The sequence below is a fragment of the Gorilla gorilla genome, chromosome 11, assembly GCF_029281585.2.
Source record: "Gorilla gorilla gorilla isolate KB3781 chromosome 11, NHGRI_mGorGor1-v2.1_pri, whole genome shotgun sequence".
NCBI classification, from domain to species: Eukaryota; Metazoa; Chordata; class Mammalia; order Primates; family Hominidae; genus Gorilla; species Gorilla gorilla.
In genome coordinates, this window is record NC_073235.2 from 43,028,020 (window position 1) to 43,044,105 (window position 16,086).

The 16,086-nt window shown below is 31.8% G+C and overlaps 1 protein-coding gene across 2 annotated transcripts in view; it reads right to left on the reverse strand.

The window, feature by feature from the left end:
* Window positions 1-16,086, reverse strand: part of LRP1B (LDL receptor related protein 1B) — a 1,892,531-nt gene that overhangs the window by 253,678 nt on the left and 1,622,767 nt on the right. For both annotated transcript variants that reach the window (XM_031008804.3, XM_055380092.2), the window contains exons 55-58: window positions 15,891-16,078; window positions 9,689-9,872; window positions 6,757-6,842; window positions 1,774-1,896 (exon numbers count right to left, since the gene is read on the reverse strand). In XM_031008804.3, coding sequence (XP_030864664.2) covers window positions 1,774-1,896; window positions 6,757-6,842; window positions 9,689-9,872; window positions 15,891-16,078 — 581 coding nt within the window. The remainder of the gene's footprint in view (window positions 1-1,773; window positions 1,897-6,756; window positions 6,843-9,688; window positions 9,873-15,890; window positions 16,079-16,086) is intronic.

The window sequence follows — 16,086 nt, forward strand, 5'->3', positions numbered from 1 at the left end:
CACACATATACACACACACACACACACACACAAAAAAAAACTTAGAGATATTAATTTTCTTTAATCAGTTTGGGAGAGATAACAGTAGCATTCCTCACTCTCTCTACTGCTCTTGACCTATTTAGTTAACTACAAGGAGAGAAGAAAACACCAACGAGAACAGGCATTATTTTGAACCTAGCTTAAGGGAGGTAACAATGTACACATTCAGCTGCTGTTATCAATTTTAATCCATGAATATACCAAATACAATATGAAATATAGTCTTTGCATGTATAAATATAATATATATAAAATGATCAACAATTTTTGATCTATATCGCTGGCATTCTGAATTCCCAGTACTTTTAGAAATATGTCAAATAAACAAAACTTGAAGCCATATAGAAATCAACAGTTACATAGTTAGACAACAAAATGCCAATAAAATTTTAAATGTATCTTTTTCCCTAATGCCATCAATAATAAAGATACGAATGAAAGTGGCAATATGCACATTTGTAACAATAAATGATATCAGTCTCCTATACTTAAATGCAAGACATCTGTTTTTCTTTTACCCACCACATTTCAAATTTGGAAAATTGGCATGGCTATTTAAATGAAAATCTGTGAATTAATAAATTTAAGGGAATAAAGATGTATTTTATCTTTACATAACGTTATGTAAATACATGATTTAAAGTAGTAATGGAATAGTAGTGGCAAGGCAGTAGAGAATATGCTTTCAAAAATAGTAAAGTATCTTAAAAAAATATAAAGGTAATTAAAATTTTTTAATGTATTGTAATGGAATATATGATCAAGTTTGAGTAATATAACCTTCACAGTTTTTAAACTAATTGGAAAATAAATTTAAAAACAAAATTCTCATCTGTTTATTTGTTCCATCTAACCATTGGGTTGGCTCAAATTAATCTATCACCATTATATAGTGATCTTTTATTATATAAACCATTATTAAATACAGCGACTTTAAATCACTTGAATCCAGCTTACTGTTTGTTTCATCATTGTACATGCACACTTTAAGATCTCATGAATATTTTCAAAATGGATTGCTTTCACCAAAAATGAAATTATGTATGATATTATAGATGGCTACAAAAAAGTTAAAGTAATTGATGGGTTTCATTCACTTGAATTTAAAACTTCTTTATAATATGTTTTAATGCGTATATATAGTATTAGTAATTTGATTTTAAAACTCAGAATAACAAAAGATGGTACCAAGTTGCTCATATCTAGAATATGACATGGGTCATACACATGACAGAACCGTGACACAAATGTGATCCTCTCCAATCAGGACGTTCATGATTTTACACAAATGCATTCAATTATTTACATCTGTAATTGTTCAATTTTAACAGTATCATAATTTCAATCCACACTCTAATGTTTAACTTTTTCAATTACAAAGTTTTAGACTCAACTTTCTCTTTTATTTAAATCAACAGAATTGAATTGCAGGCACTAATCCTTCTAGCTGAAAGCACCCATCCCATTTCCTAGGGTTGTGAATAAGGTTCCATATTTTATTTACTCAATTTGATGTTTATGTTATTGCAAGTAATAGTGTTATAATGAAACATAAGAATAAAAGGTCTCATTTTTCATATTTAAAGTTTTAATCACACTATACAAATGTGAAATTGAAACCACCCTAATGCATTTTATGAGTAATATCATGGTCATAAAATAACATTTTCTATACAATTCAATCATACTGGTATAATATTCAACAATCCCATCATTGTAATATTTAGTTACCTTAATGTCACTTCCATTTAAACACATTCTATTTATGCGACTGCCATTGGGTCGGCTAGAATCGATCCAATAGATGAATTCTTCTCTGTAATCAAAGTCTATAGCAATAACATTGTTTAATCCCTGAAAATAAAAAAGACTATGTTGTCAATGATAGTTCATAGAAATAATTATAAAATGTTTTAGGAGTTTACAGGAATCACTGTCTTCCTTTGAAACTAAATAGTTCTATTTATTATAATAAAGTATTTGCTACCAGTTCTCATTAAAAGTATCATATATTCACATTTTCCTTACATCGTATGTTTAAAAAATACTGTATTAATTTGAAAATATTTTCCACATAGGCCACAAAATTTCAAAATATTTACAATGGTTTTAAATAAATAGCCAGTAACGTGAAAATAAAAATAACTTCTTTTAAGGAGATAAAGTTTAGAATTTCCACTTTAGGTTAATATGAAATATAAACTTTATGTCATTATAGTCTGTTCCATGGAAGAGCCTGAAAAAAGCATATATCTAAATTGAAAAGGTAGATCATCTGATTAAGATGAGCCCTGGACAGCCATCTGATGAGTCAGAAGAGAAGGTATAGAAATTTTACTTTCCCCCAAAGCTCTTGTCCCAACAACAATATAAAAGAGCTGCCTTTCTTCCTGCTTCAGATGGCCCCTTGGCAATACAGTGTGATATTAGAATTTAAAAGTTACAACCTTGGGTGAGTATTTGACCAAGGAGGAACTGGGTAATCAACATGTTTTTATTCCACATGGTGGAAATGTGAGGAAATGCCTCCCTTCAGACTCATGGTTATGCGTTTTTTAGCAGGCAGCAAAACAGAACACAAATTCAATTGATGGGTTTCTGGATGCTACAGCTTTTTGGTTTGGCAGTTCTCACATTTGATTCAATTTGAGGACTGTACATCCAGGATCTAGGAATCTTTTAGCTGCCGAATTATTCAAATGATTGCCTAGGAAGTAGTTTAATTCTGACTTATTGTTAAAGATTATATATTTACTACCTTAAGGACTGAGTAATTTATTAATATATACATTCTATTGATTAGAAAATAATGTTATAGACATTTGGCAAAACCTCATCTCTGCCATGTTTTTATATCTGTGGAGAGCTTGCTTACATCAATATTCACCGTAAAGTTGATGCTATGTCTCAAATTGTTTTAGAGGGAAATGTATGAGTAGCTGTAGTCTTATGGGTAGAGACAAGCATCTTCAGAGAGGCAGGGGTTTTTTATTTGTTTTAGTTTGGTTGCCGGGAGGAGGGAGAAAGAGGAAAGTAAATCTCAGGTCTGAGTTTAGTTTCAACATCTACTCTCAAAATTCAGAATCTGATGATAATAATAAAACTGACTTAGATTTAAATAGTTCTTTGTAAGAGACAAGCCAAGGCTAATGATTACTCTTCAGATATTTTTTTCCAAGGGCATTCAAGACTAAGGGTGTCCTATGTATAGCAGCAAATAAGAGAAGGTTCTGGCAAATACTGCTTATTTTCCCTTCTCACAGCAGGGCTAAATTTTAGTAATAATAGTGTTAAAATCATAGGTTCAAATTTTATGCTTTTATTTGGCTTAAAATGAGCAATCTCATTTTCTTGAGGTCCAGATTACAAAGACAACCTGTAATAACCTAACCCCACAAAATCTCGTGCCATAGGTCATAAACAAGAGACACAAGGCAATAATATAGCTCAGTGCAAATTCCTTGCTAAGCCAAGATGAATAAATGCAAGTATCTTTCCTACTGACAACACTATAAATCATGAATAATGACTATAAGTGCTAAAGAAGGGTAACTGATATTCAGTCACAGATTCAAAAGATTCATTAAATATCCATTTACATCCCAAAAACTGGAGAACTCCTTAACTAAATGCACATAACCATATATATGTAGGAAGTTGCCTATGCAAAGTAAGTCAAAGTTCTAAAATATAAATTGAATGTGTTCCAGGCAAGTTTGTAGAGGGCTTAATAAATTCATTCCAATAGTAGTTTACAATATCCCTTCTGTTCAACTGCTTTTCTCTCAGAGCAATAATGTAAATAAGTTAGGATTCTGTGATGGCTTGGCAATTCAGGTGGCTAAATTAGAGAGCTTTACAGGGAAAAAGCAGAGAGAAACATGTCTCTAACTTGAGCAAAGATTTACCCACAATCCCCAGTCATGGCAGAATTATCCTATTCCTTCTTTACAATAATCAATTTAGATAATAAAAATCCAATTGCAAATTTAGTAAGTCAAATATAATAAATTAAAGCTGCAAATGCAGAAAAATGGAAGCTCTAAATTCCAACATATCTATCTAGCCAAGCTGGTCATTTTTCTACAGCTTTACCCTTAATCCCAGTGCAATGGTCTCTTTGCAGAATCATATGCAAGAAACATTAAAACAGCCAGGGGCATGGTCAAAATAATGTCTAAAAACTAGTCATCCCAGTAGTTTCAGAGATGAAAATTTGTTTCATCAGAATCCTATTTGCTTCTTTCATTTCTGTAGCTAAAGACTTGCACTCTTTGGTTCGAGATGATTAATTTAGGAAATTGTGGTTTGTTTCTCACACAATTTTACCGGAATAAAGACACTGTTCGAATTGAATTGGAGAACATATTGGAAAGGTACTTGATTAATTTTCATTCCCAAAATGTATGTCACTGAAGTACAGTTTCTAAATATAGTATATGAATTTAAGTTATAGCTGACCTTACTACAATTATGTTGTAGAATATAGAGGGCAAGAAAAAGCTCCACCAGTTGTTATAATTTTATGCAATAAAACTTTATGAGATTGTTACTGACTACAACAAAGAGAATAAAATTTGTGGTATTAGAATCAATCATTCTTCCTAATCAGCTGCACATAAAAGTTCCAAATAGTTAAGACAAGGATATTGTCTTTTCATTTATTTTGGCTGTGAGAAAATGTGCAGAGATAATTGCTTCTATGTTCTATTTCACTCTGCATATGTGGACAGACTCTCTGGACAAAGATAATGGTTTCTACTGCCTAGAACTCCTTTAAAATTTCTATAACGCTGTGATGAAACTGTGAGTAAAAATATGTTCCCTGAAAGAAATGACATATTCCCAGCAGCCCATAGGCAAAACTGGGCAGAAGGCTTGCCATGGGTTCTTTGGGTCTCTATTTCCTTACTCAATGGGCACCATTATCAATTGCTTTCCAAAGACATAGGTGTGTTCAGATCCTTCATGAACGTTTTCATCATCCTCACTGTTTCTTCATTCCCATATGTACTGCACTAAGAAAGTACCCGAAACTCATCCCCACTTAGGTACTAATGACTGGCAACAGTCTAAAATGATACCACCAGGAGAAAAGAACTATCTTAAAATGTTTTTTTTTTAAAAAGAGCATTAAAGTAGTTCTGTTATGTGAAATAGACTTAAATGATGCATAGAGGAAAAAATCATTTTGTTCCATTAAGAACAATTTTTGACAACACATTATCCGTGAAAGACAACAAAAGGAATGCTGGTAGACATGTACTGAGCTACAAGGTAGGAAAATGAAGCAAGAAGCTATCACTGAAGCTCTATTATAGCTCTGTCATGAAGATAATGAATATTGTTCTATATTAGTTAAACTTATGGTTCAGCTGAGCTTAAAAATATTCTGAAGAGATAACTTTATTCCTTTAAACTGAGATAGTGGAGTCTAAATGGTCAGAATGTTATGTACATATGTGTGTGTGTGTATATATACAGCTTATATATATATACACAACCTAGTGAAAAAATAGGCATGTCCTTCTTCCAGAGACTATACTAGAAAATATGTGTCTGATGCACCTAACCTTGAATTTATAGAAAGGCTTAGAAGGGCTGTGAAGTCATATCCCAAGAAAGATAACTTTTAATATCTTATAATTTTGATATAAGTTTAAAAGCACAGGAAAAAGTTTAAAAATACAGAAAAAAATATATTAAATCAAGTTAGATAAACTAGGAAACTATTTGGGCAGCAAAAAACTTTCCATCTTGAAGCAGTTATATGTACGTTTTATCCTTAAGTATTTCTCTTATGTTATTTATGTCTTAAATAGTTGTTCATTCTTATATTTTGATTAAATTTTTGTTAGTTTTTTATAAACAACATAACGATATTTTATATTTTACTCAGTCTTGTAAGATTTATAATTAAAGAAAGAAGTAGTATGATATGGTGGATGTTGGTGGCACACTCCATACTCAGAACAAGGGTGTAAACCTCATGGCTATTCAGGATAAGGCGAGTGTACATGTCTTAAGCACATGGAAAGTCTGAAAACACTGGTGAACTGGAGAGCAGGGCTCTCTATCAATGTAGCAGCTGCTACACAGCTTGGATTTTGACCAATCAGGAATGTGAGTGCTGCCCTACTACACTTTTCTGTTTTTTTCCTGAGTAGCCAGAAATCTGGATTTTCATCTGACATGTTTATTTTTAACCCGTGACATAGAGGAAGACTAAAGAATCCAACTCTGTCAGGATGAGTAAATAGCCTACTAGCTAGTGGATATTTAACACTTGAGACTAAATCCTGAAGAAAAATGAACGAAACTATTATAAAAAGCAGTGGAGGAATCTATCAATGAGTAACAAAATATTTTTAGGAAAGTAAATCTTCTTTATGTTGCTGAAAATACACCACAGGAATGGTGGTCTTCCTTTATACTTAAAACTGGCATAAACATACTAGAAAAATGAGAAATAACCTTAATTTTGGCACAGTTGTTCTAGACAGTGCTTTCACATATTTCTGTTACTATTACACAGTTTGAGGCAAAGATAAATTTGGAGCAGAACAGATACAAACTAAATATTTTCAAAGAAAATATTTCTCCTGACAACTAAAAATATGCTTCACAAACTCTAATTGCCAGGTAGTTCTACAGCTCTAACACATACCTAGTGCACATGTTAAATGTTACGGTGTCATCTTGGGAGTATCATACCTGTTTTAAAAGTGTGTAGTTGGAGCCATCAGTGCTAATTTTCCTTATCTCATGATGATCAGCAAGAATTAAAAAAGGTTCTTCATCTAAACACCAACACAAATAACATATTAGACTTTAAGTATGTATGCTTTTCCCCTTTGTATAATTTCAGTTTAGTTTAGCAGCAATGTGATTTCAAGTGTAGTGCTGATCTGGTAGATTCAGGGTTTAAAAAGGATCATACTGAGCAACGTAGTTGGCAGTAGAATGAAGAGGCAGCACACGCCCAGGCAGTACAGAAAATTTAGAAAATTCTAAGTGCATCCCTTGCTTCCTCTCAATATTCTTGACATTCAGATAATTTATTTGGAATTAGTAGAAAATATCTGCTGTTACAATCTGATTATCTGCATGAATTGCAGAAAAAGATAATCTTCACCTCTCTTAGAAACCTACAGTACAGCTAAAACATTCTTATGATCAGAAAATTTTTTCTTGATCATCAAGTGGCTAACGCTCTCAGGATGACCTCAGTGAAGACCAAGAGTATCACTGCATATATATACCCTTTTACCTGCCTGAGTACTTGTCTTAAATAATTTCTGAACTCCAGGTTCTAAAATCTTTGTTTATTAATTTTACCTTTCCTCATGAGTCTTTTTTTAATGCTTTAATAGTCTTTATTTCTTCCTTATCAGCTTGTCCAATGTCTTTTAGTATCTGATTTACTTTAGAATCTGGGAAAGAGCGTGATAAAGATCTGACCATTCTCAACGTACAGGAGACCCTCTAAACCACTAGTGTTTGCTTTCTCTTCAGAATTGATTTGGAAACAAAACGATTTCTTGAAGAAGAGAATTTCGGAAAGATTTTCTTTTATATTTATTTAAATATGTATCTGGATAATTTGACGCCAATTTGACCACATTCTCAGTGGTTATAATCCTAGATTCATTTGGTGAATAATTTGCCCAAGCATTTTAACATCTTTTAAGACACATTCATAAACTTGTTTGCCAAATGAAAAAACGTAATGTTGATAGAAATTTGAAAAAAAAGCACTTAAAAAAGTAACCACATAATTGAATGTGGACTTTTTATAAATTATTTATTGTTATAGAGTTATTGTCCTTTTTAAATTGTTTGAAATCATTATTTTTCTCCCCTTGTCTTTTAGTTTTGTAATTAATATGTAATACCAAAGGTATGACATTATGTTTCAGTATATACTATGTCACTCATGTTAAATACCCCCTTCTATCATCCTTGATGGGATCCCAAATTAGTCATTCTCATCTTCTTTTTGAGGCCAGACTGAGACTCAGAATACTTCTCAACACAGAACTGGCTCTCGAGTTGAAGGTGCCTTGCCACTCTGTCAATAGATTTCTCAATTATAAATATAAAATTAATCAGTCATGTTCTACTTCACTGCTTAGGCAATTCTGCTCTTTACAACTTAAATATATTTCATTTTTAAAAAATCTCTGTAGTGCAAGATTTATGCTTTAACAAGCATAAATGCTTTAAGAACACATTTTTATATTTAAAATTTGTATGAGTTTCTAAGTATAATTGCTAATGAGAAACAACTATGGTGTGGATACATAATGTAACAAGACCCATATTTTAATTGTTACTATTCATCTCCTCTACACAATCCTTTATTAATGTTTAAAGTAATGGAAACATTGCTCATTTGTACGATTTAATCTCTTCTTTTTGTCCCAGGTCACTAAATGCATTATGTAGCAAGCATTAAGATGGCCTGAAACAAGTAGATTGGTAGATTAAACAATGGGCTCCAATCCTGGTGAACACGGTGAAACCCCATCTCTACTGAAAATACAAAAACAAAATTAGCTGGGTGTGGTGGCGGGCACCTGTAGTCTCAGCTACTCGGGAGGCTGAGGCGGGAGAATGGTGTGAACCCGGGAGGCAGAGCTTGCAGTGAGCTGAGATCACGCCACTGCACTCCAGCCTGGGTGACAGAGTGAGACTCCGTCTCAAAAAAAAAAAAAATTGTCTCCAAATAATCCTCAAATTGATTCAGGGAAGGAAGGATAAGTGATGGTGGAATGAAAAATTGAAAGGAGTTAATTTTTTTTTCTTCATAATGTGTAAAGTTTTAACCCATTAAAAAAACCCATATTTTAAAATTAATATCTCTGATAGCTATTTTATTAAAGTGGTTGAAAAAAACAGCTAATGTTTTAAATGTTGCCACTGACGAACATCTATATAAGAAACTGGCAATAATATTTGACTCGTTATACTTAAAAACAAGCGGAATAGAGATGCCCTTAGTCACCATTTTTTTGCCCATTTAACAGTCATCATCACATTATTGCTTTGTATCATTTTAATGTCTGTGATTTCTCTCCTAAAGAATTAAAGTTATGGGCCATGCTTTATTAAATGTATAATTTACAGGATCAAATACACTCCTTGGAATGAAAAGAAGTTTAACAATATTTGCTGAATCACTGGAAGAATTCAAATAGTCCTATATAGCTGATTTATTATTACTATTGTTGCTTCTTCTTATTGTTAACTTGTTGTTCTCTCTAGCATACATGTATGTGTGTATGGTGGAGGGGAGAATGAAAAATATTATAATAATGTCACAATAGTCTCTTTAACAGTTTTAGCCAAACTTGCTCCCAAGAACATGTGATTCAGCAGGAAGCAGTGCTAGAGATAATTCTTTTTTTTTGTGAGCACTCTCAAAATCTAGAAAACACTCAATAATTCACAAGGCCATAAGGCAATGTTATTATGAGCAGAGCATACAAAATCAGAGTGACAGATTCTCATATCAAGGGAAGTAGAGAAGAATTTTGATTTTTCAGAAGCATCAAGGAGGAGTGAATTCAATAAGAATGGCTATAAAATTCAGGATCCGTATGTATAACTGAGGTTGGATCAGTGGGCAAGTTCAATTCGATACCTGAGAGCGATTTGCAGCCATTTGGGTTATCAGGTTGTATTTCATACCCATCTGTACAGAGGCACTTGTAAGTCCCATATGTATTGATGCATTGCTGGCTACAGGGAAAGCCTGAAGAGCATTCATCAATGTCTACACATGTTTTGCCGTCATCCTTCAGTTGGAATCCAGGCCAGCATTTGCACTGGGAAAAGAAAAATGAGCATAATCAATTCATATCATTGTCACTGTCTTTTACTATTGGATATCTCTTTAGCATTAAGCAAGAAAAGCACTTGAAAATAGATAACGGCAAGTCTTTCTGTCTCCCAGCATTTGACCTTTGATGGGAATTATGCATATTATGTAAAGTTAGTTAGAAAACACTCTCCCAAATATCTTCATTTGATCTTTTGAAGTTGGCAAGATTGTAAAAGTTAATTGACATTGCTAAGGCCATGTGGTTAGAGATTGGCAAAGCAAATAAAAAAAGAGTGAAACTTTCTACTTCTTTTCTTATTTTTCTATTGCATTACATTGTCTTTTTAGAATATTTTAGCAACTATAAGAATTAATCCTTACATGGAGTTTTGAAAATTTTTAACATTGTCACATATGTTATTTCATTTGAGCAGTATAGAAATCTATAATGTAGATATTATTAGGTTGGTACAAAAGTAATTGTGGCTTTTGCAATTACCTTTAATGGCAAAAATCACAATTACTTTTGTACCAATCTAATATTATCTTTAGTTAGTTGATGAGAAATCCAATAGCATGAAGATGGAGCTGTTTAGATAAGGCCAGTAGGAGATCTTGTACACACTGAAATTTTTAATACATAGTAATCCTCAATTAATATTTATTGACTGTGTTTGATTCCATACCTAGATATGTAGGTGTCTGAATAAACAGTAATATTAATGTAGATGTTTTTTATCTTAATAACTAAAACGATTTGTATCATAACTCTTTCCTTCAGCATCTCTATGATGTTTTATTTGTCCTTCTGATGACACATGATATTAACTAACTGGTATGTCAACTCATAGGCTACAAACATTATGCCATGTGTATTTTTTGCCTTCCTAAAAATGATGAGGTACTTTGATTGGTCATTGTCTCTCAGTTCTGTTCTCAGTCCCTGCCAGGTAGCATGTAAGAATTATTATTACAGAAAATGAACCTATACTTGGCCAGATGATTATGATCACAGACTGATTAGTGGTCTTCGAATAAAGGAAATTGTAAGTATTGAGTAGGATGTGAGTTAAGAAGGATTTCTGAGTTGTCAAAAGTAACTAGTATTCAAGAGCACTCCATAGTAAATATTTCATAATTTGGATAAAATTTATTTATTTATTTATTATCAGATAAAAGTCATGGCAGAGCTTTGAATTTATTGATAAAGATATTAGAATGATATATGTCCATATTAATAAATAATCAGGAAACAATTTATGGTTAGAATTATTTTTAAGTACAAGAAACATTTTCAATACTGGGGAGGAAAGCATCCAAGTAACATCAATTTCATCTGAAATTAATTAAAGGATAAATCATTATTTTTCCCAATTCTGTTTACAAGAAATGAAACCCTTTAAGCTCTTAGCACTTTCATGTTTAACATTTGACACCAACAATTTATCTAATAATGCTCAGAAATTATAATGGACTTTTAAAATCTCTATAACCCACTTAGCAATCCAGTGGATTAAAATGAAGGCAAAAGTCAGAGCTTGATTTCCCAAACTCCCTTCATTATATCTCACTGAGTGACAATATTAATTTCCTTGAGAAGATTCATCCTGCCACCAGGAGGAATTGGTACTTAACTATGGCCGAAGAAAATGGCATACTTAATGCCATTAACTGTACACATAAAAAAATGGTTAAAATGATGAATTTTATATTATATCTTTTTATTCAATTTTGTTAAAATAAATATTTTTAAAAAAAGAAAATGAGAAATTTGACAGGATAGTAATCCCAGATTGGCCTAAAAATTAAGCCAAGTGATTGTGTAGTCGGAAGCCAGAGGTCCAATTAGTAGATACAGAGCAGGGTTGAATCAAGAGTCACTTTAGGACAAATGAAAGGAAATTTTATAGAATGTGTTGAATTCCTCTAAAACAGTATTATTAAATGAAACAAAGTGCATCACCATTTTAATGGGGTTTCTGAAAATCACTTTGAATGCCTCATGTCAGATTTATAGAAGTACTATATGAAATAGATGGCTTGGATAAAAACACACAATGGAAAATTAATTTCTTGAAGGTAAAATTGATTAATGTTACTATAATATAAAACTATAAACAAAAGTTTAAGATTTACAGTAAATTTTTTAAAATTTTATTTTGCTTGAAATAACATGTATAAAAAGACAGTGTATTTCTCAATCTGTTAATCTATTTTAATAAAAATATTTTTGGTCTCAAATAATAAAAAGACATCTGCAGGAAATTCTACTCATTAACTTTCATAAATTCAATGAAAGAAAATAATAATCTTTTGCATTTTCAAAGACATTTTATAGAAAATAAGATTAGAATGTTCTCTTTCACTTAAAAAAGACAATTTTTATGAAAGTGAGAATTATATGTATTCAGCCTCATCTTAATTTTTCTCACCATTCCAAATTATTTAGAATTTTCTTGAGTTACATTAATTTTTATAAGAAAATATAGCTGGCAGAAAAAATAACTAAGCCTTTTCTATTTCTCTCAGGAAAATTCCTTTGCAGCTTTTCAAGTAACATGACAAATATTGATCATTTTATTTCTACTGTATACATCATCACTTTTTTCCCTCCCAGAAGTACATTTATTTTTACATGGTAAATTATCCTTCCTATCAAAATAAGATTTTTGCTTCAGTTAAATGTTATTACTCCCTTTTGAATAGTTAGATACTTTGTATTTGTTTTACTGCAAACATGCAAATTTGCCACAGTCCATAAGGTCTAAATTTTGCTTTTGTAAGCAATTTTCATTTTATTGCAGAATTTAGAGGATGATTTCTTGTCATGGTCTGCTTATATTACAAGGAGAAGTAGGCTGCTGGATAGTTTTCACCATTCTCTGAAACAGAGAAATCTATCAGCTCATGTATTTTTGCAACGTGGTAGAAGCATCTTGTTGTACGTAAAGCTTTTTACTCAGTTTCCTATCAACAAATTGTCATATATATGACATATATTTGTGTGCCTAATATATACATGTGTATGTATATACATATACATAAATATGAACACAATATGTAAAATATTTTGTTTGAACCTTTGCTTAAATCTTTTATTTATGATTCTGGTCTCATCCTGAATGTTTCTACAAGTCATATTTCTATCAATAGATGTTTTATATTATTAACTAGCTTTTACATGTTTATATACTTAAAAACATCATAGCAACTCTGTCTGATAACATATGCACACACCTTGTGAAGGATTAAATACTTTTGTCTATTTTAACTAGAATTATCACTTCTTTCTACGGCTTCTTGAGAAGACAAAATGAAAACACTGGCATTTATAAAGTATTAATAAACAAGTATTTATGTGTGAGGAATCTTTCAAGATACTTAAAATAAGCATGAATTAACATGTGTTTCTGGATGATATTGTCTTCTACCAAAAGCAGTTTCCAAATATGGTATGGCTGTGTGCTAATACTTCTTATATGCAGGCATTTAAAATAACATCTAACCTTATTTTTGATGTCATGTCACAAAGTATATAATTGATATTCTATATGTTTTATAATTTACTACCAAGTTTGTTATCATAGACATTAAATACACATGGAATAAACACAAATAAATCTACTTTGAAATGTATCACATAGAACACACACACACACACACACACACACACACACACACAGACACACTCAGCCATGCATCAGTTAATGACAGGGATATGTTCTGAGAAATACTCTGTTAGGTGATTTGTCACTGTGTGAACATCATAGAATGTATTTAAAGAAACCTATATGGTATAGGCCATCATGCACCTAGGTTATATGGTAGAGCATATTGTTCCTAGGTTACAAACCTGTGGAGCATGTTACTATATCGAATGCTGTAAGCAATTGTAACACAATGCTAAGTATTTGTGTATCTAAACATCTCTCACCATATGTTTAGAAAAGGTACAGTAAACATATTTAGAAATGTTTAAAAAATATTTAAAAATGTTTAGAAAAGGTACAGTAAAAATAATTCTATAGGAACACCACTGTATAAGCAGCACATTGTTGACCAAAACATCATTATGTGGTACATAACTGTATATATGATAGAACTAAATAATTATTTGTAATGGTATGACTTAAAATTTTAATTAGTTACCTGCAATCATTCTAAAACACATTCCCTGATATATTCAGGAAAGATTTCTATGTTAACTGTACACAAGTGATCAATAATATTTCTTTTCTGCTTCACTGGTTTTTAAAATATTTACTGCCAAAATTAATTATTTGATGCATGCTTATCTCATTAAAAGATGTACTGGCTCACTTGCTTTCTTTCTTTCTGCCTGTAATATATTGTTTGTGAATGAGTTCATGTTCTAAGTTTACAAGTTTAACCACTTCTTAATACAATATTGGGTCTAAAAAACTTTTAAATATATATATTTCTTGGTATTTCAGTTTTTTATCTCTAATTTTTGCAGGAATTTATCATTGTGGTTCTTAGATTATGTCTATATACAGTAAAATCCTAACCAACCTAACCATGTAGCTAAGTTAATAATACCAGAAATTCAGAACTTAAAAACAGCAAATTGGTTGTTTAGTTGAATTTACTGTTAGATAGAACTGGCTTGTCATAGCATGCTAAGGCTGGCAGGAACAATGGCCCCACATCTTTGCCATACAAAAATTCTCTACCATCCTTTAAAGAAAGTCATTTAGCCACTGCAGAAACACTTTCATTGGTGATGTGTGAGGTGGTTCATTCCAATATGAAGTGTTCTAACATTAGAAACTTCTGCCTTGTATTGAACAGAATCTGCTTTCCAACTCTTAATTCCAGTCTTTTAAGCAACTCAGATTAAGTATGTTCCCTATTAGAATCCTTCATATACAGTATGTGAATACAGCTAGCAAATCGTCTTTGCTCTAAGCAAAACTTCTTCTGAAGATGTGCTCCAGACTCTAATGCTTCTGGATATAGAAATTTGGATACACTCCAGTTCGTCATGGTTTCTCTTGATGAAATGCTGTGTCCATACATGTGCGCAGTACCCCCAGGCAGAACTTGGTAGAACAAAATCTAAACCCTGTAATGGTCCTAATTTTCATTAGACTGCCTCTGTTGTTTATACTAGTTATGTCCTATTGAAGATTCATACAGAGTTGTTGCTCCATTAAAAACAGTAATTTTCAAAGGAATTGCTCTTAATGAGGTTTTTCCATATTTACAAAATTGATTTTAACCTAATATACAACGTTGCATTTCAACATTGTGTTAGTTTTGTCCGTCATTCCAACATACTGAAACAGAGTTGGTTTTAGAAGCTATTTCTGTCCATCGATTCTGTCAGCGAATCACCCTCTTCAGGGAAATGGTACTTACAATCAACAATTAGGATATTACATATGGTTTATTTTAGTGTATTCACACTAAGTCCTAATAATTCATAGTTTATGGATTTTTTATGTCCTAATAATCCATAGTTTATGGATTTTATGTTTGTATGAAAAATATTCCATTATCCAGTGTTGTAGTAAATGATTAGCCCATTCGACTTCGAAGATGTACTGAAGAGAGAATGAGAGAAGAAATGGAAACTTAAGAGTTAAATACGTATTTATACAGCTATTAACATAGCAGTATTGTCTCTGATCACTAGTCTTTCCTGGTTTATTTATTTCCTTTATGCTCTGAAAATGTAGAAAAATGCTTCAATTTTATTTTTGTCTTCTTAACTATATTCTCACAACTTTTATATCACACTACTATTATGGTATCTTCATATAGACACTCTCCATTCAATTCGTTTTAATATTATGATGGCTTTTAACTTTTTCATCTATATTGGATTAAATAGCTTTCTTAACCTCAAATTCTAATGTATCGTATGATTTGCTACTTTTGATGAGTACCTACCTTATAACTGACCGGAAGGTCTTGACAGTCTTGAGAACATCCACTGAATTTCTTACCCTCAAATTCTAATGTATCGTATGATTTGCTACTTTTGATGAGTACCTACCTTATAACTGACTGGAAGGTCTTGACAGTCTTGAGAACATCCACTGACTTTCTTACTCAAACATTCATTTATATGGCAGTTTCTCTCATCTGAACCATCGTCACAGTCATCCTTATTGTCGCAAAGACCTCTACTGGGAATGCACCTGCCATTTTTGCACATAAAAAATGAACTGTTGCATGACTGTTCTGGAAAA